The 26,851-nt window shown below is 39.7% G+C and overlaps 1 protein-coding gene across 3 annotated transcripts in view; it reads left to right on the top strand.

Annotated features, from left to right (window-relative positions):
- Positions 1–26,851, top strand: part of opcml (opioid binding protein/cell adhesion molecule-like) — a 232,935-nt gene that overhangs the window by 156,032 nt on the left and 50,052 nt on the right. For all 3 annotated transcript variants that reach the window (XM_019267867.2, XM_027273815.1, XM_010745483.3), the window contains one exon: positions 10,725–10,960. In XM_019267867.2, the coding sequence (XP_019123412.1) occupies positions 10,725–10,960 (236 nt within the window). The remainder of the gene's footprint in view (positions 1–10,724; positions 10,961–26,851) is intronic.

The raw sequence follows: 26,851 nt of genomic DNA, 5'->3' as shown, positions 1-26,851 counted from the left end.
TCACGGGGGAACTCGGAGGCATGATCTAGTTCAGGTTTATCGGGATTTGCATTGTTACACAATGCTATCCATTGTTGTTACACGATGTAGGAAGGTTAGGCTACTGTATATCCTGTCACAGTGTAGTCATGAGCAGTAAAAAGTGTTTTTTTTTTTTTTGTGGGCAAGTTTTTCCTCAGTCGAACTGAAGGTCTAAGGACAGAGGGTGTCACTCCCTGTACAGATTGTAAAGCCCTCCGAGGTAAATGTACTTTGTGACTTTGGGCTGTACAAATAAAATCTGATTTGATTTAAAGGATGCAAACACTGCAGTCACTGAGTCATTGCAGTAACCACAATAATAATTAAACACATTGTATTTATAGGATTTCAAAATCATCAAAGTACTAAAGATACAGAGCACACATCAATAATCAAATCTAAAAAGTTGAGTTTTGAATGTAGACAGCTTGGTTGAGTCTTGAGATTTGTTTGGAAAAAACAGTCCTAGAGAGAAGGGGACAGGAAGGAAGGCTTCGTCACGCCAGGTCTGGTCCTTGGTCCTGAGCGGTGGAGACAGGAGGCTGGCATCAGCAGTGGGCCTGGTTAGGAGGCAGGTAAAGCATTTTAAATGGTATCTGTTGTGGGACAGGGAGCTGGTGGAGTTCCTGGAGGACATTGGTGATGTGGTCGCAGGAGTGAGCCTGAGTAAACAGACTTCTGGAGTTTATCTAGGACTTTGGATGATGTGCCATATGAAATGATGTCTGGATGTGATGAAAGCAAGGTTCACAGTCTGAGCAGCGGAGAGGAAAGTGATGGGTGGAGGCGAGCTGTGTATTTTTTTTTTTTTTTTAGGTGGAAAAAGGTTGCTCTGGTGATTTGGTTGATGTGCTGTTCGAATGAGAGATCGCTGTCAAAAAAATGACTCTGAGGTTGTGATTGTGTGGAGAGGGAGACAGAGTGATGGCATCGTTTTGGTCAGGGATTTTTGAATAAATTGGAGTGGTGATAGATTAAGTGGAGATATAGAGATGGACAGTGGAAGTTGACACCATGACAGCATATGAAGCTGGACTGTGTACCCTTTGTGTCCCTTCAAAATCGTTCTACAGGTGACAGTGTCATCTGTCATACACTTGACTGACATCTCAAGGATGCTCATGCTCATATTGGAATGGATACCTGGTAGATACCTTTATATTCCTCCCAAATATTGCTCAGTAGTTCACACTGTAATAACAGATTAATGACTTTTTAATTACACATCTTGTTCAGCATATACCTACATGTATGCATCTGTACTGGTGTAATGTATTAGTACACTGAAATGGGAAATCATGTTGACGTATTTCTTGGATATACTAAATAATATTCTTATATTTTCTAAAAAACTCTTCCACCCTGCTATATTTTTCATGTCTTCTAAGTTGAACTCTCTTGTTGGCAGACAATTTCCATATGAACTATGTACTGTTTCGAAATATATATTTAAAAAAAAAAAACATGTCTGGCTGTCAAAGCCAATTTCTGTGCAATAGCTAAACCATGATTAGCTGTGCATAAAGCCTCAAGGTCAACAGTGGCTCAGCAGTGAGTAACATAACATATTCTGTACTTAAAATGTCTGTCACACTTGTCCTGTGGGAAGAATTTTTCCACTATTTCTGATTCACGTCTCGACTTTGATGGAGCACTGTGATAGAACTGGATTCCCACCCGGCTGTCTCCTCTGACCCTGCAGTGGCAGTAGGAAATGACAGTATGAGTAATGCTATTCATCCAGTGTGGTCCATTGGATTGAAGGCTAGGCATTGTGTGGTGAGAAAACAATAATCTGTCTTTAATATGAAGCCTTTGTCACCCGTTCTGTCCCAGGGACTCTGCAGGGCGGGAACCCGCCGTGTCGTAACCTTCTCTTTTCAGAGACATTTTTCTAAACTGTTTTCCAGGGAATGCTAAAGATATGCAAATTTGGGACTTGGTGGAGATTCATGGTGAATGGAAATTTTTACAGGTGCTGACATTACGGGCAGTGTAGCGTGATGATCATTACGGAGTACACTCTCTTTTGGCAGGTGATGGTTTTTCTATTGCTGTTAAGCATCAATTTGAATACTGTTGATTAAATATTAAATATTCTATTTAATCCTCATATCTCAAAAAACACACAGCACTTAACAAAACAAAACATTTCACTTTCTTGTGACCACCTTTGAGGGCATCATGTACTATACCAGCCATGTGAAGTACTTTTTTATCAATTTACTATACCCAGAGTTTGTGTCAAACTACACCTGAAGGTCCACGAGAAGGGAGCTGTCTCAGTACAAAGTCCTTATTTTATTATTTTATCAAATGCTGCCGAGAAAGCAGCTACTTCTTGGGTACACATCTGTTTACCATTTTTTGTGTCTGTCTGTCATCTGAAATATTAATGCGACAGTGGTGCGCCACACAAACAAACGATTCAAGGTTTGGAAAATAATCGTAGACGGCAGAGTATCTGTTAGGTGAGGGAGCGGGATGTTGACAGTATTCATGTGATTGTCATTCTGGGGATTTTGCTGTATATCAAGAACTCACAGTTGATATACTTTTGGAGAACATGCCTCTTAAGTTTAGATTTTTCGCTCAGTAAATCTTGTTTTCAAGACATAACAGCATTAGGTTAGTGTATCCTATTGCGTTTTTGTCATTTTTGCCCCACTTTCCAGCCGTCACATCCAATTCCCAGTGTGAACTCCGGTCCACGGAGGTGTTGACGACTGTTGGACTGGTCAAAAAACCGCCATTTGACTTCTCCGCTCACCAGTTGCTGCTACTTTTAACCTGACCAAAAAGACCTTTTACTGTTAGGGTTGTAAACCCACCTGCAAACACTGACAATTGTATTCGCTGGAGTGCAAATGCATTTGAGTAAATGTGTTTGCACATCTTGACAGGCGTCATGCAGTATGAATGTGCAACAGAATAAGTTCAAATCTAACCAACAAATAACATTTTTCGGTGGACAGAAGCAAACAGGAGAGGATCTGAGTGCACGCTGAGGGACGGGCTAGTTTAGATTTGAGGGAGAGGGCCCTGAATAAATAGTCACCACAGTAGATTAATACATATCACCTATGAGTAGAGTCCCACGTCTGTTTACTTTATTTGGAACATATATTTTAGCTCAAGCCGTTGCTGTTGAGGCTTTGCTAAACACATCAAATTTAGAAAGTATTTTTCCTTTCACCCAGAGTTTATGAAATCCACCTGCACAGTGTATTGTTCAAATGCAATAGCTATAGTTTGAAGCAATTTTGCATAGAGAAATACGGGTGTAGGATGATGCTGAAGCAGAGTGTTAGTCTACAAGCTGGAGGTGAAAAAACAGCATCCAGTGCTCGGAGAAGACACATTTCTGTGAAACTGTGAAAAGGTTCCTATTTTAACAGTTAAATTGGTTAATTAGCTTTAACAAGTCGCACTGATGAAGAAGCCTGAGGATTCGGTCTTTGGAACTGAATAAATCAAAGTGTGAATAATCAACATTCACGTCATCCAAAGGCAAGACTGCCTGACCCTGACGGGTGCACTGTATCAAAAACAACAAATTATTATACTTTACTTTACTTGTTACCTGGTATCAAATAGTATATCACCATTCTGACTTTGTTACTCTAAGTGAGACTCTGATATTTACACACAGGAGTAAGAGTCTACAGCCACCCCAGAGATCCTGTGAAGCTGTACTCGTGCACCGTGCTGGTGCCTTGGGCTCAATGTTAACTCCAGCATGCTAACATGCTCAGAATGACAATGTAATGATTAGCAGCTACCGTGTTTATCTTGTTCATCCTCTTTAGTATTGTAGCACAATAACATTTGTTAATTAGCGCTAAACACAAAGTAGCAGCTGAGACTGATGGGAACGTCATTAGGTTCGCAGGTAGTTGTTCATAAACCAAAGTGTTTTGAACGTATTCTGACCTGATAATAACACCAGAGAAAAGTCAGGATCACAATATCATTATCATTGTCTAGGCAGCATGGATATCTTCACCAGATTCCACGTCAGCCCATCCAATAGTTGTTGAGACATTTGTCTAAAAGTCAAAAAGGTCAACCTCATGGTGGAAAACCAAAGTCAAGTGTATTCATAATCTGAGGACCATGGATGTCTGGACAAATTTCCACAGCAATCCATTCAAAAGGTTTTCAGATGTTTTTGGTCAGACCATTGTTCTCGACTAAACAGTACTACCATCTCCAGAGCACTGAAACAATCCTTTAATCAGCTACAACTTTATCTTGCCACACTCACGCAGTTGAGTGTCATTACAGCATAAACCATGCTGGCATGAAGTGCATTTGAGAAACGTATACTGTCAGCTGACGGCAGGACAGTTTTGACAGTGCCATCCATTGTTGGCCTCTCTCCAAGTATTGGATCTCACACGTGCAGCCCATTTGAAAGCTCTCTGCTGTTAATGTCTGAGACCTAATGTGCCAGCTTGTCAGCAAGGTGTCTTCGTTGGGCAAAACCTGGTCAAAACTATGACCTACATACCTTCCATAAAGGTATAATCAGTCAAACGATTATTAAGACTGTGAAGACTTTTGATATTTTGTGGATAAACCATGTTTCCAGCCAGACATTGTATCTGCACTACTTTTTGGTCTACTGAGTCTCCTGTCAGTAGCAAAGTCAGTATCTCTTCCCTTCCTGTGATTGATTTCTCTCTGTATCCCTGTTGAACTGTGCTGCTATTGTAGCAAATATCTGGATGTGGCAGAATCTATACTTTCTTTATATTTAAACAACTAAATAGACTCAGGAGTGTGAAGTGTGTTGGGCCGCTGCACGTTCCCCACAGAAAATAAACAGTAAATCCATCCAGAGCTCCCACTCTGAAGTTGTCTTCCGCAGAAATGCTTGCTGTCACCCTAATTCAATGGAACTCTGACAGCAGTGTTTCTTTATTGTTTCTGAAGTCTTCAAATGGTTACTCAGTGTGACCTGCAGACCTTGCTGTGAACAATTTCTGTATTTCTGCATAGTAGAAAGGAAGAGACATGTTGCAAACTGTTGGAAAGTTACATTGCTGTTGAATCTTTTTTATTTTTCGGCACCAATAACAAGCACCATTGTCGGGGTTGACAGGAGACTTATCCAAACTTTGACAAAATCACATTGAATCTACCTGGATAAAGAAATATCCCTGCAGGTAAGTGGGTCATTTTCCCCTTCAGAGGTCGAAAACACTCTGGAAGGTCAGTGGGTTGAACCGCAGTATCAGCTGGGAATAATAGTTTTCCACAGGAAAAAAACCTATGGATTAGTAATGCTCTTCTTTCCACAGTAGCTACTGACAAGCTGTCCTTGAACATTTAACCTCTGGTAGCTCCACAGGAGCGTCTCGGTAGCCAGCAGAGTCATAACAGCTCCCAGTGTCACAATGCGTACCATTATGAATATGAAGCAGGACAATGCTGAACACAGAGAGGACTCAAAACAAAACTTCTCCTCACATGTTTACAGAGTAACTACAGAAGAAGACTAATAAAATGAATAATAAAGAAATTCCTCCTGTTGCACCTTCACCTGCAGCCTTTTCTCTTTTGTGGCTTCTCTTGGCATGCGTTCAACTAAATGCTACAGTACCACCGCAGCACCTGCCAGGGAAATAGCAGGAGTGGAAGATAACCCTTTATATGACCTATTTTATTTATATACTGAGGAAATACTTGAGTTTTTTTTCCAGCTTTTTCAGTGAGTGCAGGAGTTTTCAAGTATGTTGTGCTAGCCTTAATATCAACTTCATATTTTTATCTGTTTGTTTCCAGGATTTGCTACTGGAGCATTTCTCTCCAAAATGAACACATTGGTTTCTGCATATGTCATAATGTAGTAATGTCCTGTGCAAGGACATTGTTGAATTCCCAGCATCAGCGATGGTGCACATACTTCACACCCAATCTCCTCACACCATGTTGTTTAGATTCAGAATCTGTTCATGACTTTGCTCAAAGCAGGATGTATAAAATATAATTGTTTGTATTGAATTTAACTTCTGTGCATGAGACAATTTCTAAATAAATACAAGAAAGCACATTTATAATGTAAGAACTAAGTAGTGTGCTACACAAGTCTATTTTAAAACGTTTCCTTTCATTCACCCGGGATTCTTTAGTTCCATCTGTCTGCGTCATTGTGCTCGTAAAGCTGCTCTTAGCAGGACGTTTCTTAAATGGTGCATAGCATTCAGAAAAGCAAATCCCATCGGCATGCTGTGGCCAATTAGCATATAAATAATATAATATATATATAACTGTAGTACCTTTGACCATGAACATGACTGTTTTGAATTTTCACAGCATGACATGAAACACCCTCATCTCCTCCACGATTCAGTGAAGGAGAAACACGTTCGAATGTGAAAGACTGACAAATAAAAAAATTCAAGATCAACGGGTCAACAACAAGACCGGGCCACTCGCAGCATGCGATGCCATGAGACACCGCGATCAGGCTGTGTGATAACAGAATCCAACCATCCAAAAAAGATGACATAGTTGGAGTTGTGCTGCTGCTCACGAACTGACGATGAGTCTGTCACGCGCACTTCAACTAACTAGAGCATTGTTGCTTCATTCCTCCCTGGAAAAACTGAAAACTGATCCGGCAAAAAAGAGAAGAGACAAAGTTTTGGCAGAAAACAGAAGTGATGCTCGCTGACACGACAACCTTTGGTGACAAATCCAACAAATTTCCTGTGGCTGCTTCACAATAGAAGTTTCAGTGTGATCCCCTAGACAGATCTTTTAATGTGAAACAAGCGCAACAGGAAATGTTCACTTCTAATTAGTGACTAACATAATGAATGCAATCTCAACCCTGCTCCAGGGGGCCATTCTGATTGGTGAAAATGGTCAAATTAACTTTCAGTTATATTATTTAATTTCCTTGCTTAATCATCTTGAAACCCCACAAAGTTCAAGTCGATCGCAGTTCATGGGTTGGTTATCAACACCACAATCTCAAATAATAATACCGGTTAATGTTAAAATGTGAGCACTCATTACAGATTAGTCAGAGCCTCACTGGCTGTAATCGAGCTGAAATTATTTTTAACTGCAGATCATCGGGTAAGGTTATCCCCCTCCCCATCCTTGCTTTTACACTCTACATGAAAATATTCCACTTTTTGCATCAATCTCGTAATCCATTTGCTATCGTCTGACCAGGATTTAGCCTCTGGGGGCAATGGCCAATATTTCAAGGTTTCTGTTGTGGCCAGCTGATATCCAGAAAATAGATAACAGATATCCAGGCCAAGACTTCCTTTGCAGTCCAATAAGCAACTTGATACGTGAGAATGACGAGAAAGACACGTTTCTGCTAATTTCTATGGACAGATGTCTGCACAGGAATGTAGAGAACTCTAAAAATAAGTAATAAAAAGCTTAAAATTGTCAGCAATTGATAGCCGATGAGTTCAGAGTGTCCAATGCCAAAATCTTGGTCCCTTGCCTACACATTTCACAGCAGATATCTGCAAGTAGAGTTCAACTTTGACTTTACAGTCATATGTTAACATGACAAGATTGTTTCAGATGCTTGAAATGTTGGTAGGAACAATTCAATAGCACCCCAACATACACTTATTCCCAAATCTACACATTTGATTATGTAAACTAGTTTATATGTGCATCTAATGACGGGCATGTAGGCCTTATTTTCAGTACGACTAACCTAAATAAAAAGAAAGTAAATAACCTCAAAAATGAAAAGAGACTTCACCAGCCTTAGCTTTGATTGGCATTATACCTTTTTAAATAAAGCTCTATTTATTCCATGTAAAGTGTGCATATTTCCCAGGCTTAACTTAAGACTACAGTTTAATGGCCATTACTGACCTTTAGACCTTTAATGTTTTATTTCCCCACTTATAGACCATTAGGGCTCCTCAAAAAGACATGTTTGTGCTAACCTACTTTTGGGAGCTTTGACCAAAAGTTTTCATTTCCTTCCAGGCTTTGCAGATATAAATAATCCTCTTTATGTTAATGGTAACTTTAGGAGACTTGCTCTGTGGAGAGTGAACCTCTCCAAAGGCAAATACGAAGAAAACACACTGTTCCCTTTCTAAATAAATGCTTTGTCCCGTCCTGTGTGCTAGTCAAAGTGCTGCAGCTTGATAGTGTGAGTTCAGCACATAATGAAGCTCTTCAAAGACCCGTTCTTGTCTTGCAGGATTTTCTGATGTGTATTGTCTTCTCTTTCATGTCTATCTCTTCATCTAAATTCACTGATAATCCCGTGATGTTTGTGTCAAAGACAAACTTTTATTATTCCAGGATGATGAACATCAAATGTTAACATGGACACCTTTCTCTGTGTGTCCTACTTTAGTTACATGACAGACACTGCACAGGCACAACTGGGAACTAATGAAAACACAGAGTACAACATAATGAACAGTGATTGTCCTAAGTTTAATGATATTATTATAACTGACACTTTTAATGTACTCCCGTATTTGGATTGTATTCTACTAATCCTACTCCAATTAACTGAATTACAGCGTCTCCTGTTTGATTCGCATGGTCTCCTCTCTATATTCAAACTCCCTTTACCTTTCGTTTGTCATTCCGGTTGCTGATGGGATGAGTGTTGGTTGTCTCTTTGTATTTACAGCCTCATTTCTTCAAATTCCCCTCACAGCGTCATATCTCTTGCATTCAGCACCAAACAAAGACTGCACACATTAGTTTTGGCTGGCATGTGTTAATCTGTGAACCTGAAATTTCTCGTCCTGCTCTGTTTATTGTGAATGCCGTGTGTGTGACTCTGGGGTTAAAAAAACACAGTGTGTGTGTGTGAAGCCCTCTGGTTGATGTGCTACATATGTATGGACTGTGGTAACTCGTGCTGAAACCTGCAGACTAATAAGCCAGACGCTGATACTTTTTTTTATTTATTTTTTTTTGCACTGAATTTTTTCCCAGCTTGTGGAAACTCGTGCCAAATTTATAACATCCATTAATAAAAACAACAAAATTAACTGCCACATAAAGATGAAATGTCTCCCCATTCTTTCATTGATGTTATCAATAAATGTTGGTTTAAAGTGGTGTAAATACCCATTCTGCATTCTGAACCTGGACTTATGTTTCATGCCATATTTATATTCTGTTCTCCCTTGCAGAAATAATGCAAATACAAGTCAATGCTGATGTTGTTTTAACCTGACTGTATGAATTAGATCAGTACAAGTTCTAAGGTACACAGTACCTGTGTGATATCACCTGTGTCAGGTGGACACCAAATGGAAAACAGACTAATTGGTTGAAATTAATGTGCAAATACATTCCTACAGTAGCATGTTGGGTTTTGTTTTGATATCTGGTTTCCTTCTAGATGTGGGAATCATGTCCATACAAGCTCGTGCACATCTCAAATTGCATCTGAAGGTGTTAATGTACTGTTGATTAAATGAGTTGGTATGATATAAAGAGTGTGATCAACAACAGAGTTGCACTTGCAGAAACAGAGAAAATTCATGTTTTGGGTAAACATATTCCGCCCTGCATACTGTGTCCTTTTGATGGAGCATGAAGCGCAGCAGAATGTCAGGATGTTTTTTTTTGTTTGTTCTTGTTTTTTTTTTACCTGTTCGCCTTTTGATCTTCCTGGGATCAGAGGTGGCGTCAGCATTCATGTTATCTGTGCTACTGCATGTCATATTCTGATATTAAGTTATGTGTACTGCTTGTAAACTAAATACTAATTAAAAAGACCTCATGTCTTGACTAATGTGATGCAGAGGGTGAGGCGTGTGTCATCACTTTGCTTGTACGAGTCAGTGATGAATTTGTCTGCTGACAACTTTTCAAGGAGTGCTCCAAAGGTTGCATCTTCTCTCTCCACCTTGATTTGGTTTTATGTTCTTCTTACACTCTCACTGTTCTCCGCGGCGTCATTGTTGGTTGGCTGCACTGAAAAGCCAATGTACACTACCTGCTCGGCACAAAACAGCTGACACACACAGGTGGAGCCTTGCTGGTGGAGCATTTATCAGCAAAAGAGCCAGATATTTCCCTCAGGAGTTGAGTCCAGCTAAAAGAGAGTGAATGTTTGGACTCGCATTCATTAGGTGGACACAAGAACATGACTCCTAGATAGATAGAGCTAGGCTTATTAAAGAATGCACACCCATCTACAGTGCATGCCAGTAAGTTTTAAGTTTTAATCTTCATAATTTGATGATGACTAAGGCAAAAAATAGTTCAGTTAACTCATAAAAGTTGCAGCCTGACAAGTTGCCCTGACTTTAAACCGACGCCCTTGTGATCAAATGATATGGTAATCACTGATGATGATATTTTATATTGTACAAAATTGTGTTTGATGCAGACCAGGATTGAAAGTTGTTTTTTTCCTCCATTCCAAAAGTAAAGAACTTCTCAAAACGTTCTTAGTAATGAGCCACAGCTGCAGATCCTACGTCTTAACAACTTGTATTTCATTTTTATGCCAAACAATGGAAGTAGGCGTTTTTACAGTGCACTCTCACAATCCCACAACCAGCAATCACAATGGTACCTTATAAAGACAGCTTTTACCTTTCATAGCACCTCATAGCTGGACGTCAAACTACAGCTATTTTTAAATGAGTGAGTGAGTGAGTGGTGCTTTTGTTAGATGTCTAAGACTTTAATGTGTTGTTGTGTTCTCTGTCTTTTTCCCCTTCCAGATGCAATGTGGACAACAAAGTATCTCGAGTGGCGTGGCTCAATCGCACCACCATTCTATTTGCAGGAAGTGAGAAGTGGTCTCTGGACCCTCGTGTCATCCTGATGGAAAACACAGCAGTCACAGAGTACAGCATCAAGATCCAAAATGTTGACGTCCATGACGAAGGGCCCTATGTCTGCTCAATCCTCACAAACAAGAAACCAAAATCCACGAGAGTGCATCTCATTGTTCAAGGTAAGACCTTCCCAGCCCTGTCAGTGATTGTATTCAGCCACAACAAATATCAGAAGGTGTCAAACAAGATGAGTGTTGGAACAGTGTTGTTGTTTTTTTTTGCAATGTGGATGTTCACTTTTACAGGTGGAGAATTGAAAACCCAAGTCGTTCTTGTCTGGATTTGACCCGTCTTCGGTCAAATCAAATAAATCTCCCCTCCTCGGTTTTAGGATGGTGTGATTAGATGGATTTCTAGCATTAGACCTGGTGATGAAACTGGGATTCAATCTCGATTTAATTTCAGATTGCTGATAGATATTGATTCAGGACACAGTACGATGAAAAATGTCCTGGCTTTGTTTCATCAAAAAAGACGTACTGAATCAACTGTCAGCACAGAGACTTTTGTTATTTCTGATGATGAAACACATTTCTTTCATGAGTCAGGCTCCAAAAACAATTAGCAGCAACCGGCCGGAGTCTGCATTCAAGGTTTAACATCATGCAGCTGGACTAAATTGGCATGTGATTAAAACTTAAACTGAAGTAGCTGAATCAGAAACCTCACGTAGAATCACAAAAATAATTCACTCAGGTTGACGGCCCCTATAGTGGATGCAGGTTGCACCATTTATGAGAAAAAAAAGATTCTTTGAGTATTTTTCACACTGTATAATTTATGATATCTCATTAAGTGATGTTGCGAAGCATCGGGCAAATGGTTTTAATCAAACAAAAGACAAGCATATTCTCACACAGGCAAGGAAGTACATCCCCGATTATTCTTTCCCATGGATGTTATCTGTCCTTCTTCCTGACCTTGAATAACCTAACCATGTGGACGCTGAGAGCTCCCACTTGAAACTAAAAGACCCTCACCACGGGTGAAGCCGGGCTTTGATATACCAGCAAAACACCGGTGATGGTGCTTTGTGTTATTTTGCACCTGCACTTACAGCTGCGGGATTGTCTGTCAGCGGTACAAGGGCAGCAAACCACAGGCCAGCTCATGCCACAACTCTCCATGCCAAGTAGGAATTTGAATTTCAAGAAATTGATTAATCGTTTAAAAATGACACAAAGTGAAGGTTCTTCCCTTCATGGCATTTTTAAGCTGCCACAGAAAAATAATTCACATGAAACTCTGTTTTGATAGTATTCAATAAATAATAGAGTCCAAATTATTAAAGAAATCTTACCAATATATAACATAACTTACAGCTATGTCTTCACAACTGACTTTACCCAGATGTTTAAGGCGTATTGAGCGCTGTTTGTCTGTGGTGCACCTGCTCAGGTGACCATATGTCCCGAGATGTGAATTTTACCAGTGCAGGGAATCTTCCTACATGTCATCTCCAGCAGTATATTGGATTTCCACCAAAGTTTTGAGAAAGTTGTCTTGAAAATTCATGACTTTTGTTTTCGTGTTGTTCTAAACCAGACAACAACTCTCTGAGGGTTGCTTTATGTTGCTGGGGTCACTGACATGTACCAGCTGATTACTCAGTCAGGGGGAGTGAGCTAATGCCATGGCTCTCAGAGGGGACACAGTGAGGTACTATTAGTTTTCATCTGCAGAAGGCAGAGGTAGAGGGGAGCTTGTTTGTCGTGTGGGCATGACGCTGACAGTCTACACCATATGTTCAACATATTCTTCTTCTTAACTCGTCAACAACAGCAGCTTGGTCAGTTGCCCTACGATTCAAACCATGACACTGTGGATAAGACACTTTTGCATGTGCATGGTAAGCACAGTTGATATGCAACGTCCTTTCACACTTTCTGTCTGTGAAACATTTCATATTTTATGAGTTTAAGAGGCCACAGTTTGGTTAAGTTTGTGAAATATTGTGGTTTGAGTTCAAATTCAGTGTTAACTTTTGATCTGATCTCTTGGATGAAGGTTCTGTATTTGTTTGATCCTCCGTCCAGCTTAACTTCCACCACATGTAGACCTTACTGCTCTTTATCCTACGTCAGCCGAGTTCAATGGCACATCAAAACCTGGGAGGGGTATCTACAGCATCATAGTTTAAAGCATTTTTTATGACTTATGGAGTGAGAGTGGCCTGGCAAATTGCTTGTTAGTTAATGTTCTTCACTAATTGCATAGACACATGCATAGAAATGATCAACATATCAATAATAATGAAGATATATCTCATGTGCTGCTAATATAACTGGGAAAGCTTGCTGTAAAATATATTTCTCAGCTCACTCATGTTTTTAATAATGCAAGTGAAAACTTTGCTTTACTGCATTTTGTGCTATATTTCTGTATGGCCTCTGTATATGAGTGTAATGACATGTAGTGAAGTAGACTGGCATTCACGTAGGGGGTCCTGCTTTTTATTTGGATAGAGGTGCAGACATGCAGGGAGGTAGCATGGCCCAGTATTTCTTCCATGCTGGCACTCGTTCCCATCCCAACAGTGGTGTAATGCTGCTCTGGCCTGATTACACACATGCCAGGACCCAACATGATGGATACAGTTTTTTTTAACATACAATTTCCGCCACATGTTAAACTTTGTGAGAGTTTTATGTTGTAGGAAGATTTTACCGGAGGGCACAGAGATTTATGTCACACACTGGAGTTAAGAATGAATGAACACAGTACAGTACTGCCACCTCTATGGCACAGACAGATCAGGAGGTCCATGGGGGGTGTTAGTGGTCCCTTTCGTCCCCACAGGCGCACTCCTTTTTCTAGCACCTCAGAAATGGAGATTGGTGTTGAACCTGTACACAGAGAAGGACTCTGGAGACTAACATCAATCAGCCCGGTGACCTTGTCAGCTGATACCCTCAGGAATATAGGGCATCTGCTTCCATGGTGACTGCACACAGGGAGTGGACCGACTGAAGTTAAGCCACACTGCAAAAATAAATAATATCTTAGAGTGCTTTGTAATGCCCAGCATATGTATTCCAAGGACTGGAAGCGTAGAGAACAACAGCCAAGGACTGTGAATTGACATCAAGTGGTAGTTACACTCTGATCCCAACTTTAAGGACTTCACTTCAGTTTCTTTAATGAGCAAAGAGTCACACTGTTTCTCTCTTATTTTCTATGCATGGAACACAACCGCAACAGCGAAGTCTTCAGTGTGACTTCGTCTTCAGTTAACATACTAGTGGGACATAAATAGGAAGCAATCAAAGGTCAGCAGGATAGCATTAAAACACTCTGAATCACCCACAGTTTGAGAACCACTGGTTTATGTATGAAGAGAAAAGAAAAATATGACAGTTGTCTTGCAAAGGAAACGTTGAATTCACGGGTGACCAGTAGCGTATTGTGGCTAATTCAATGTGCCTTTTCTAGTAATTGTCACATTTGGCCACAAAGGCTGCTGTTCACCGAACATTTCGCAGTCTTAGGACCGATCCTAATCGAATACACTTCTTATGAAATTCAGCCAATATCTCCTCCCAGCTTTCCATTCAGTATGTACTGTACCCTCTTGTTGAAAATATTCCTGGATCTGGTGTAAACAAATCGAGATCAGGGCTGTTATTCCAGCCTGGTTTTGTGTGCCAGGTAAATTACTTGCCCATACACATTCAGCTTACTGTCTAGTTTGCCAAGATATGTTGCTGTGATGTCCGCTACGGTAGCAGGAAGGCTGGGAGTATCACTATCTGGAGCTGGTATGCTACCTAGTTACATGACTTGCTGTGTTATTGTTCGCTCTGTATTTGTTATGGTATTGGGTTTCTTCACAATGGCTTACCTCACATTTAAATCTATAAATCGGGTGTTTTCATATTGTTTTGCATTAGATAAAATAGCTCCAGCATATAGTAAAGAGTAAATAGTAGTAAATAAATAAATTCATGGTATTTTTTTTCAGATTGTCTCTTCCTTGCTAGAAGTTCATTCTGGCTTCCCGTTGCTGTGACAGCCGAGCAGAAATAAACCTTTCTATTGTTACAATTGTTGCTAGAAATAACTTTTCCCCCAAAGGTGTCAACAGCACGAGTCAACATCTTCAGCCAGCAGACAAAATAATTTTTGGTTGTCATTTTATTTTTGCTCCCTGCCTTTTTCACACCTCTGCTGGCCTCCAACAACTGAACACGTCCCCCCCTCCCTTCACCACATGCTGCTTCAAAGTCTCAGCACAGCGAGCATACACAGGCCTCGCTCCATGCGGTTCACTCGGTGTCTATCAAGCTGTAAGGCTTTTCACGATGAGAAACAGAGCAGGCCATTGGAAGGGGGGACCCAATATTCTGTCTTTACTTGGAGATTCAAAACCAGATTTTCATGAGCATTCTTTGACCACTGATCTGATGTTTAGTGAGCTTCCAGCAAAGATGCTAAACTATGAAGAAGTGCTTTTATGGTGAACTTTCAGATGCAAGTCTGGTACTGAGGATGTGTTTAGTTCATCGTGGGAATAACCTGCAAACAGAAGGCCTATAGCACCCAGGGTAAACCTTTGACTGATAATATACATCCAATATGCTTAGAATTAAATATCCAATTATTCAACAGACAATGGATTTACAGTTGAATTACTGAAAACTTTACAAAACATTTTGAAAACTCTCACAGCTCTTGTCAAATGTCTTTTTATATCTGTTTATTGTCACAGTTGTGCTTCTTTTTGTGGCAGCAAACTGGATTTTCTTTTTATTTAAATGTGTTTTCTTAATCTTCTGAGCCAACACATTAATCACTAACTCTGTCAAAAAGTGTGATGTTTGAGATATCGAAAGTCCAACTGCAGATATGTTGTGCTTATTATTTGTAACACTGCAACTAAACCTCCCAGGAAACAATATATTATTTTCATTCTTAGAGAAGCTGTGCTGCCTTTTTCATCATGAACCTGGTGGCTGGCACATCATTTTAAAAGAAACATCAGATATTGCGGTTTGCTGAGAGGGAACAGGAACTGCCTTAACTCCAATCAGTATTCCACTTAATATTCCACTTTTCTTTGAGAACAAAAACATCCAAGAAAACAACATCGACCGGAATTCATCCCCAGGAATTGTAATAAATGTGTGAAGTATATTGAGTGGTCAGCACTAAAAAAACAAGAAAAAATAAAATGAGGGTTTCTTGGTTTAACATTGTGCAGTACATATTGATCAGTATTATGTTGTATGACGTCTCCTAAGCCTGAAGGAGGCTTGTTGTTCATGACAACTACAGAAACACCAGTGCCAAGGAGGTGTTTGCTTTGGCTCGTCTGTCCTTGTGTCCATGTCTTCTAACGTCATACCAGAGAACCTCTTCTCTCTTCTGTCTGTGTTCCTCAATACAATTAAACTAATTCCCTGGGCCTCTCTCTCCATCATAGGATAAGAAAACTGGTTGACTCTGTGGCTTAACTTCCCTACAGACTTAAATGAGCCCACTTTGCCCTGTTACATACAGGAACACTCCCACTCCTCTCCTACATTAGCTCATCTGGGAAAACGCTGTCACTGATGCCAATCTTGATCTTACTCCTTCAGTCAATATCAATCAGTGGAGACAGGTGAAATTAGTTCTCCAGCAATTTGGTCCCTGACACAGATTAGGGTATTACCTGGTTGTCTTTTGTAGCTTTTGTGTACGTCAGAACCATTTGTGAACATTTTCAGGTAATCGTATAGCTGTCTGTGTATTTATTTCTAAAAAAAAAACATATCTGGTACTTTACTTTATAAAATCCTACAGCAAAATTGTGAAAACGCTGAGGAAATAAAAACACTAATTTCTTCAACTGTGGTTTGACTCCATGACATTTCTGGAATGCATTTTTTCACACACTCATCTCACACTTAATCTTCAAAGTTGATGATATACATGAATGAGAATTAGACCAGCCTGCCAGTTTCCTTGAATGAACTGCTGTATGTAGACACACAACCACCATATGCTAATTTATTCTTCTTGGAATGTGACACTCTCCTCACCTCACCTCCTGACACACATCCAGGATTTATCTGAAGTGGATCCACTGTCCAAGTTCTTTATTGTCATATGCACAAGTATCCCGTGGTCCATGATGTGTTGCTTCAGCCTGCAGAGGAAGAAGAGCTGTTGTCTTGATGTCTTTGTGGTTAGTTCAGGTCAGGTCCATGCTGATATGCTGACTTTTTCTACTGTATTCTCGTTGATGTAGATCAGGTAGTGTCCTTCGTCCTCCTCTGTTGTGCTGACATGAAATGCTGCTTGTTGGCCACACAGTTGTACATTAAGAGTAAGTGCAGTTGATCTGTCAGGAAGGAGTTAAGTCTGTTCAGTCACTTATATTCCACACACTGGAAATCTGATCTCAGGCGAGACGATCGTCACACATTCCCAATAGACTACATTACTATAATCATTTATTCTGTGTACTGTTTATGTCAATAAGATGTATTTTACTTAGTATTATTACACATCAGTTTACCTCAATACTGGCTCCAACATTATAAATGAATACAATAAGTGTCTTTAGTTTCAAGAAGGGGGTTGGTTCCATTCATGAGCATGTTGCTGCACTTTTTTGCAGAGCTGTTGTTGTTCTAATGCAATCCTTCTAAGTTCAACCTTTTCTCTATGTGACAAGCCTATAGCCTATATTGTTTTTGCTTAGATTTTCTTTTTAACACTGGATCACCACCGATGGAGGCACTGATTCTAGTATAAAGTTGGTTTCATTAATCATTTGGAAAAAGTTACAGAGACAACAACAGAGAAAGAAACCTAAGTTTCCTTTCCCTGATGCAGTAGCCCTTTGTCCAGCCAGTATTGGGGGTAGATTGCAGAAGGTGGAAAAAAAAAATCACATTTCTGTCTCGAGGACAAAGAAATGAAGAAAAAGTCACAAGGTCACATGCATAGCTGCACATTGCCCACATGTCTCTGACCAACAAATAGACTGTGTTCCTGTCCAGCTCCAATGTCGAGTATTCCTTGGGTTCATGTTTAACACATGACAGTTCTATGAAATCCCTGAAAAAAAAAAGAGAGCTGGTGGCACATAGCCCTAACAGTGAAAGTGACAGCGTGTGAGGTCTGGGTTCCCGGAGCTTAGAGAGAAGAATCATTTTTGGTGAAAGGTGGACTCAAACGCTTTGTTGGGCTCAACATCTTTCGATGCTTTAGCTGTAGGTAAAAGTGTGTCATCAGGCTTAACACAGTCAACTGCTACTTTCACAAGAAATGCCAATACACGTTGGACCGTTAAGTAATGGCAGGTTTACATGTACCAGCCGGGAGGCTCTGCAAAGCTTAAATACTTGATTTGCCTATGGGTAGCCTTAAAATCATCAAAATCCAAAATATTTCCCCATGGGAATTTCCTGTAATAAACCAGCAGGCAATTCCTTCTATTACATTATTCCAGTAGAACATCCGGCTTGTAAGAACTGTTAAGAACATAGCTAATATCTGATGTTTTTATCATGAAATTGAAACATGTCTTTAGGGGTTTTAAGGCATTATGCACTATGGAAACTTAACATAACTTGTGCTTTTTATGGACCTGCAAGGTTTACATTCTAGGTTCTGCCTTCTGCTTCCACTATGGTTCACAAACTGGAACATTTTGGATAAATGTTGTGGAACAGACAATAATGGAGTATCAGGATTGCATAGCACGTAATGAATTTTCAACATAGATTCATGGATGGTCCCAATCCACAGTAGGAGGTAGCAGAAAGTGGAAAGAATGGATCGGAGTGAACACACTGAAACCTCTGTTTCGTATCATTAAACAAGCCCAATGCTCGATTCCCTCCTGACTCAGAAGACAGGGATGTGCAGCTCTTTAGTCATTTTGACAGACAGGGTCATAGAAATTCTGTCATAATCTATTATTAGATTTGAAATAAAGAACTTACAGATCATGCATGTATAAGGGCATGGAAAGAAAAGATGAACAAAGACACGGATCATGCAGTCACATTTCATGTCAACACCACATGAAGCAGATGAATGATTTTTACCTCCTTGCTGCCACTTCCCCTACAACATTAGCTGCCGCTGGCTGATAAATGTTATCAGTATTACTAGTTTGTCCTTCATCCTCCACTGCATCAATCCCTCTTTTTCCTCGTTTATCAACCACATCATGATTATTGGACTTCTAAAGAAACTTCTGACCCTCAGCTACTGTGACATCTTAGGCTATGGAGCGATGTGACCGCTAAAGCAAGTTAGACAACCAGCTCATGCATGTGAGATCAAAGACAATACTAGACAATTACTTAATAATTAATATACATACTCATCACCAACCAGGTGGGTGTTACTTAGAGTGTGGAAAGTAACTTAACTTTATACTAGATCTTAAGTGTTTATCTGTCAAAATGACAAGTGGCCTTCATCTTTTTCTGTCATTGTTGAAAAGAATTCAGTAAATTAAGAAAATATTCAGTTAACATGACCCCAGGTTCAGGTAAACAGTGTGTTGGAGAATAAACTTAATTCATTTCTCCTGAACAATGGCAACATTTAGGGGCTGGGTGCAAAAATATTCACTGTCTTTGGGAACTTGAGCTTCCCATAACCTGACCTCACAGTTCAGGTATCTACCTGGCTTTTCATTGTGTTACAAAATAGAACATTTTGTATGTGTCACTGAAAAAGAGGACACTTCTTTGAGTACGAGGACAAGCCCTCTCTTTGCTCTACATCATCAAACCAGCCTGTTTATTATCATTGATTATCACCTGACTCAGAAGAAAGTGAGATGCAGGTGAAGTGAAATAAATAGTTCGCTAGTAGAAATGACACAATTTTAAAAATACCTACACTAAAACGATCTGGAACAAATGCATAACAAGACTTGTGTATAGAAGTAGAAGTAGACTTTTATTCAGTATTGCCTCTGCAAACAAGTTGTTGCATTCCATCCCCCTGAGAGTACCTGAAACTTAGATTTAGTATCATCCTGAGCAGTGACCAAATATAGTTCAGGTGCACATCCCCAAAGCAGACGAAAACAAAAGCAGAAACTCTGACAATAGCCTAGTGGTCTAACATAGGCCTACATACCACATATGTGCCTGTGTATATACTGTACTGTAATCGCAGGTGCCCATTCTAAATCTGTCCTGGTGCATATATTACATGTCATCTTTTTTTTTATGTTTTTATTAAGGTGTTCCTCTTTCATTTGTTTCAAGTCGAGTTCAGCATTCGGGTTAAGTCTGGTGCTGCTCTTTAATCGCTTAATAATGGAATAACTCCTACAACACTATGGCAACACCCACAGTGATTTTATATGGGGACGCTTTCTGATTCACAGCTGGAATGGCTTGCCTTCAACTGAAATGAGTCTGGATTAATATCTCAGGTAAAAAGCTATTCAAACCCACATAGTCGCTAATTGATTGTCAATGGACCAACTCCAGGAAGTGTCACTCCATGACATAAATATATTATAGTCTCTGCTCAGTTTCCTATTAAAATAATGGCGAGAGGGAGAGAACACTGTATATAACAGTTCAGAATGGTCGAAGTGGTGCTTATCCGTTCAAGGAGAAGGCTGTAACCTTTTTCTGTTTTAACTGATCTAAGATGAATCTCATAGAAACCATAAACACATTGAATTATAGATCTCTCTGCAGTGAAGTGAACTCCGTCTTGGAGTCTGACTTGAAATTAATCAAATTGGAGTTGATGAAACATTTCTTTATCAGAGATTGAAATGTTCATGACTGCATGATTGATATAACCCATATTAATCAGGAATTAATTTCTTTAACTAATATATAACACTGTCATACAGTTTCACTACAAAAATAAAAAAAAGACACCGTCTAGTATCTCTTGGATAAAAGCAGTAATCCATTTAAATCGAGTAAATCAACCAGTTCATTGTTCATGTTGGAACAGTACAGGGTTTCCACAGTCAGATGTGTTTCATGTGTTATCGTGGCACCCAGGAAAACGTTTGCTTAATGTTACTAAAAATAAAAGCTGCATAACTAAGAAGAAAGAGCCCTGAACCACACACATACACATTTCACATTTGGTCTTGGAGGGCTCCAAAGATGGAGTAGGAGAAACAGTTTCAGCACTAGGTGAGCAACTTTTGCATTCAAGGAATGTGACACCTTGTTTTGAATCCTCGTGTGTTCAGATTGTAACATTCAAACTTCAATTTTCAGCGTCAGCACTTAGGCCTTGTAATATACATTATTATGCAGTGCACGTGGTACAGTGGTTGTAAAGTTTGATGCCCTTTTAGTGTCCTAATGCCATGAATCCTAATACGAACTGTTCAAGTTGGAGTGCTCAAGGAAACAAGACTTCTTTATTCAGGAATTTGTTCCACACTGGATTAAAGAATAGTTATTTTCTTAAAATATACAAATTCTTCTGCTTTATTCTACTCGATGTTTGCCAGTTATCATTCTAAAGGTGCCAAGAGTTATGGTACAAATGAACAAGTTAATCCGAAGGAGGTAGTGAATGGAAACTCTGTGTTAAGCCTCCTCAGCAGGGCTGCCACATTGCCTACATGGGTCCAGACCATGGGGAGCCTCCGCATGGCCAACCCTTTACACATTCACTCCGGTGGGGAGCTCTTTGATATATGTGTCCATTTGAGGGCATCCATTTGAGAGAAACATATGGCGTCTGTGCCGAACAGAATGCCAGTGTTAGAGGGCCAGAGTAACTTAATTAAATTATAAAATACCTTAAATGGACTACAGGATTATCCTCTTTAGTTTCGTCAAGTGTAATGATGTGGCCCTGTGTTTTTCTGATTAGGGCCTGAGCCTTTCTGCCATAAAGAGAAGAAGAAAATAAAAGAGCACTGGTCCTTTCAATTCAAAGCACACTGGTCTAATAAGCTTCAGGGCTCATTATAGAGCAGAGAGAGGCTTCTCCCTTTCTCGCAAAATGCAAGTAATGAGGCATTTGAAATATTCCACAACATTAGGATAACTGAAATTGGAGAGTAAGCCCTATAAGCTTTGCTTGTGTAATGCATTTAAAAGTGCTACTTCCTTCCAGAGGCTGGTGGGGATTTCACTTTCAATGTCTCACCTACTGAGCTGGATGTCTGTTTGGCCCGGGCTGCACTGTTTTCATTTTCCTGTTTGTATGATGGCCGTGTTCACGCGATGAACACACGCAGCGATGTTAAACCAGCTTCCTTTGGCTTTCTTTCAAATGAATTCTTTGATGTCTTACATTCAACAGAACTGTGTGTACTATTAATGATTTGCTCTGAGACATTTTCACGTCTCATCCTGCAGCTTGTTTTACCCCGAGGCCTAATTTTGGGATATGTAAGCATCCTAATCACTCCACCTGATATTACTGAGATGTTTTGATGAGATGAAAGCGCCTCAAAATTGAACAATGATACACTCATCTGGTGGTTAGTCAGTCTGTTTAGTCTTAAAAGTAAGCCCTGTTTGAGCTGATGGGGCCCATTGCTAAGGAGATTATCTCCTGTTTTTGAGGCGTGAAGCAGCTTAGCCATACACCCCTCTGGACAGGAAGCCAGTCCACTGCAGGGGCTTAACCCACATCTATCTTTTGAATGGAAACAGCCAAGCAGAGAAGCAATGGCCCATTTTTTCTTTATTATAACTGAGCACAAAGTATTCAGCCTTAACACATACACTGATCAAGTTTTGGTGTTTACATACCTCTAAGGAGTCATCACTTCAAGTTTGGTACGCCAGGCCAGGTAAATCTTTCTATTGTTGGTTTGGGATCCCAGTTTCCTGTACAGGCCACATTTTATACAGCACCTTTAATGGCATTATCAATTTGAATATCTTCCTAAGCATATACCCAAACATGTAGCAGATTATCGCATTTGTGTCATTCAATACGAGCAAGGTTTGCAGTTAAGGTGCAGAATAAAGAGCTTTACTATCGCTCAGACTCCAACACATGCATCATTGTATTTCAGGCATTAAGGTTAGAGATGCAAGCTTGTGACTGGAGGGTTGTTGGACCAGCAAGATAAATGAGGATAAGCCTACCCCAACCCCAGTGACACGAGCATTCCTGAATGAATGAAAACAAACACAACACTTTTATTCTGACTTGTACTTTATGTCTTCTTGATTGTGATGGGCCTTTTTTTTTACACTTTTCAGTTATTTTATGGAGCAATAAAATAATCTAATTATGAGAATAAAAATAATTTTCAGTATCAGCCCTTATTTGAGACAGGGAAAATTACAAGTACTGCAGAAGTGCCAGTGTTTAACACACATTGTTACGTTGAAAACATGGATATCTAATCGCCAGTTATTGAAGACATCTGCTTGTCATGTCTGTGCCTTGATTATGGCTGCTTTATTCTAAGAAACAACAGCACTTGTGAACGCATGTTTATTTAGCCTCGTCTGCTGAGTAAATCAAGTTATATATTGCATGAACTCATTAAGTAAGATATGAAATAAGCATCCAAAATAAATATCAGTGAGCTAAGGTTAAAAGAAACAAGGTGATTGCGGAGTTACATTATTGAATTCATATTCAGAAAACATAATCACAGAGATGAATAGAATTATTCAGTCCATGCAGCAATGGCTTGCCTCGTCTTTGTCGGCTATTCTATTCATATTTTAATTTCTAGTCATAAAAAGTAATAACAAAATGAAATAAACTTTGAACATATCACTTTCCAGTATGAAAACCAACATCCAAGGACAGGTAGATAGACAGGCAATTGTGCTGAAATTAAACAAATAGTCAAATGATCAGAAACAAACTCAAATAGACTTCTACAGGATATTTCATTCGGTCTTTGGTTCGAGGTATTTTGAATTAAAGGATGTTACTTTCTTTCTCTCCAGTCTTTGGTCAAAAAGTAGATATACATTGGCAATCTGCCTGAGGAAATCAGGTTTCCCTAATCCCCTACACTAATTACAGAAACCAAGCTCTCTTTTAAGAAATAAGCTTATTGGAGAAAGTTGACTGTAACCTGGTTATTTAAGTGCATGTAAACACATTTATGGTACATACTTACTCCTTAATGAGAAGCTGTACCGAAGTATGTGTGGATTCAGCTTGAAGGCAAGACAACGGCATTATAATGCGTTTTGAGTGAAGTATTCCTTCCTTCTTGGACAGGATGGAAAAAAGTGAAAACTACTGAGTGATATCACAGAGGCATCAAGGGGGATTTAGAAGTATACAGTGCTGACCGAAAAATAAGTAGGTATACCTTATATACCGATAAGTCCATTTGTATTGAGTCTTGTGGAAATTACTCTACTTCTCACTTGATTTATTACCCCAATAAACAGTTTCCTAATGAGTTTATGGTCTCAGTCACTAGTTTCAAGTCCCTTTCCATGTTCATTTTAGAAGTTCAAGGTCTAATTTAGAATAACATAGATGATGGAGCAAGGCATGCTTGTGTGTGGCTACCTTGTGACTTCCCCACCACAAACACAGGGTACTGTTTAGCAGTAATGCGAGAAGGTTTGTGACCAGGCAGACCGTTTCTTCATGCTCATAGTATAACAGCCATCAGCAACAAACCTAATGCCAAACTTGAGACTTCAAAATAGTTGTACAGGAACCAATCGGTAACGTCACAGTGAATTTACCTCAGATAGTGGAAATGCTTTGTGATTGCTTTCTGATATTTCTGCTCTAAACTTTCCACAGTTGAGTTATATGGTAGCAGTGGCGCTTTTGAAATTGAATAGTGTAATAGCAATAGGAGCCACACTGCTTTGAGACACAACCTAATACCTCTTTGCCTATAGCCATTGAGAAGAATGCTTGCTGAAACAAGAATCTGATACTTTCTATGTGTCCGGAGCTCAACATTAAGTCCCCGACATTTTGCAAAGTCTTATTTTCGGCTTCTTGGAATGTTGATGCATTGTAGGAATTACACTTTCTGTAAATCTGTGGTTGTCCACAATTGACTGTAAGCCTGTCCTGATAAGAGCGTGGAATGTAAAAGTAATATTATCTGTTATATCTCATTCCCATCCCATTGATTCACCCCATTTTTGGGACTTCAGTTGTACTTAGCATGCCAAGAGTAAAGCTTCTATTACAGCCTGAAAAGTGTGTATTTTAATATTGAATTGAGACTTGAATTACATGAAGGATCATTTGCATGACCTTTTATGAGATGTAACAAGAGCAAACAACTCATCAGTGAATCCAAACTCATTCCTTGTAGGGGATTAAACCTGATCTTCTGAATATGCTGATGTTCTCTCGTTGTATTGGATGGATGTATGATCCCGCTCGTCCTTCTGTGACCTGTCAGTGACATCCTCCATGTGACAAATTATGAGTAGTGCCCTTTTTGATACTAGGCTCAGGAAGCAGGAAGCGAACAATAGAAGGGCATCACCTCACACTCTGATAACATCAGATACCTAACAAGGGGGGGATGGCCTATAATTGCTTCAATTCTCCTTGTCATGTTACCTGACAGTTCCGAACTGCGGCTTTTTTTCTTTTTTATTCTGAAAAGAAAAGACTCCAATTCTTTAAAGTGTGGAAGGAGGTGGATATATCCACTGGGTTCACTCAAGTTTTTTATGTAATTGTGGAGGCAAGAAAGGTATTTGTCTGAAGTTTGTGAAAGGACTCTTGAATTTCTTCAGCTGTCTGTGAAGATTAGAACATAATGAGGAAACGACATTGTATATGGTGTACTACTGCAGTGCTGTAAAATTTCTTTCCCTGGCCGTTATATATAGCCGCACATTGTAATTATTGCACCTGCTGAATTCCATGAAGTGGTTTCCCAAGTCATTATAGATACAGAACTCCTGCTGGCAGCAGACATTGTGCACTGAAGGCACATAGGGTCAGATCCAGAATACATTTCTCTATTGACCAAAATTTGGTTCTCAAAAAATATAAAACTGTGGCACAGACTAAAATAGTGAGCTAGCTCGAGTTTTATACACAGCTGTCAACTCAATCATCCATCCAGACTGCAGGTACAGATACATTTCAAGGGTGTGGTTAAGGTACAGAATAAAGATCAAACACACATGTTTTGGTCTGAATTGTTGTTGCTGCACCATGCCTCCACCTGCTTGAAAAAATCTGCAGCATATATTTGAAGTGCTCTGCAAAGATAGTCTCTTGGTACACTGCAGGATGCATTACATTTTAATTTGGCGCAAACCTTAAAGTCTGTTGTGTGAAAAAACATGACTGCAGGCGTGAAAAAAGAAGCCGACAAGGATGTGGAGTGGAAGAGACTTTGGACACTTTGGAATGAGAGAAAGTACCATCTCGATAGTGGTTACTCTGCCTCTTTGCAAAGTGCATATTCATTTTCCAGTGCCACTCATTTCATTTGTAGGCTGAATGGGCATGTTGTGAATATAAGCTATGCTGCACTCTTTTCCATGCAAAATTGACCTTATACTACTTTTAACAGTCACTATAAGTAGGTCTTCTTCCTGCATAGAATCCTAATGATAACAATGTAAGAGAGTGTAAGGCCTAAGCTTTCCCACAGATACTTGTACTTGGAATGACGGGCATACCTGATGAAATCTGAGCAGAAAGCTGAACCACGTAACATTGTCCTGCTTCAACTAAACCTGAAGTAGCTTATTCCGGTTGTCCTCTGGTTGCAAGTTCAACTATAAAACTTTAATTTGTGTTTTTACTGCACTCAGTACTCTGTGATCCCACATCCACTCTGTTTGTCCTCCTGTCTGAAGTGCTACTGCAGATAAATGCATTTTGGATGCCTCTAGTTGTCAGGATATTAACTTTCCTCTATGACCTCGATTTTTATGTTCTTTTTGCTTTATAATTACATAAAACATTTTTAAAACAGAGGGTTTCTAACACTGAAGGAGTTTCCCAGAAACAGTGGGCGATGGAGACAGCCACCCAGAACCACAGTGAGCTCACTGATGATCTTGATGGATGCAAGTAAACCGTGTATTTTATGTTTTGCAGTTTTACATAATCTTGAACAGATTTTGCAT

Source organism: Larimichthys crocea, chromosome XXII, assembly GCF_000972845.2.
Source record: "Larimichthys crocea isolate SSNF chromosome XXII, L_crocea_2.0, whole genome shotgun sequence".
Classification (NCBI taxonomy): domain Eukaryota; kingdom Metazoa; phylum Chordata; class Actinopteri; family Sciaenidae; genus Larimichthys; species Larimichthys crocea.
This window is presented reverse-complemented; position numbering and strand designations above follow the sequence as displayed.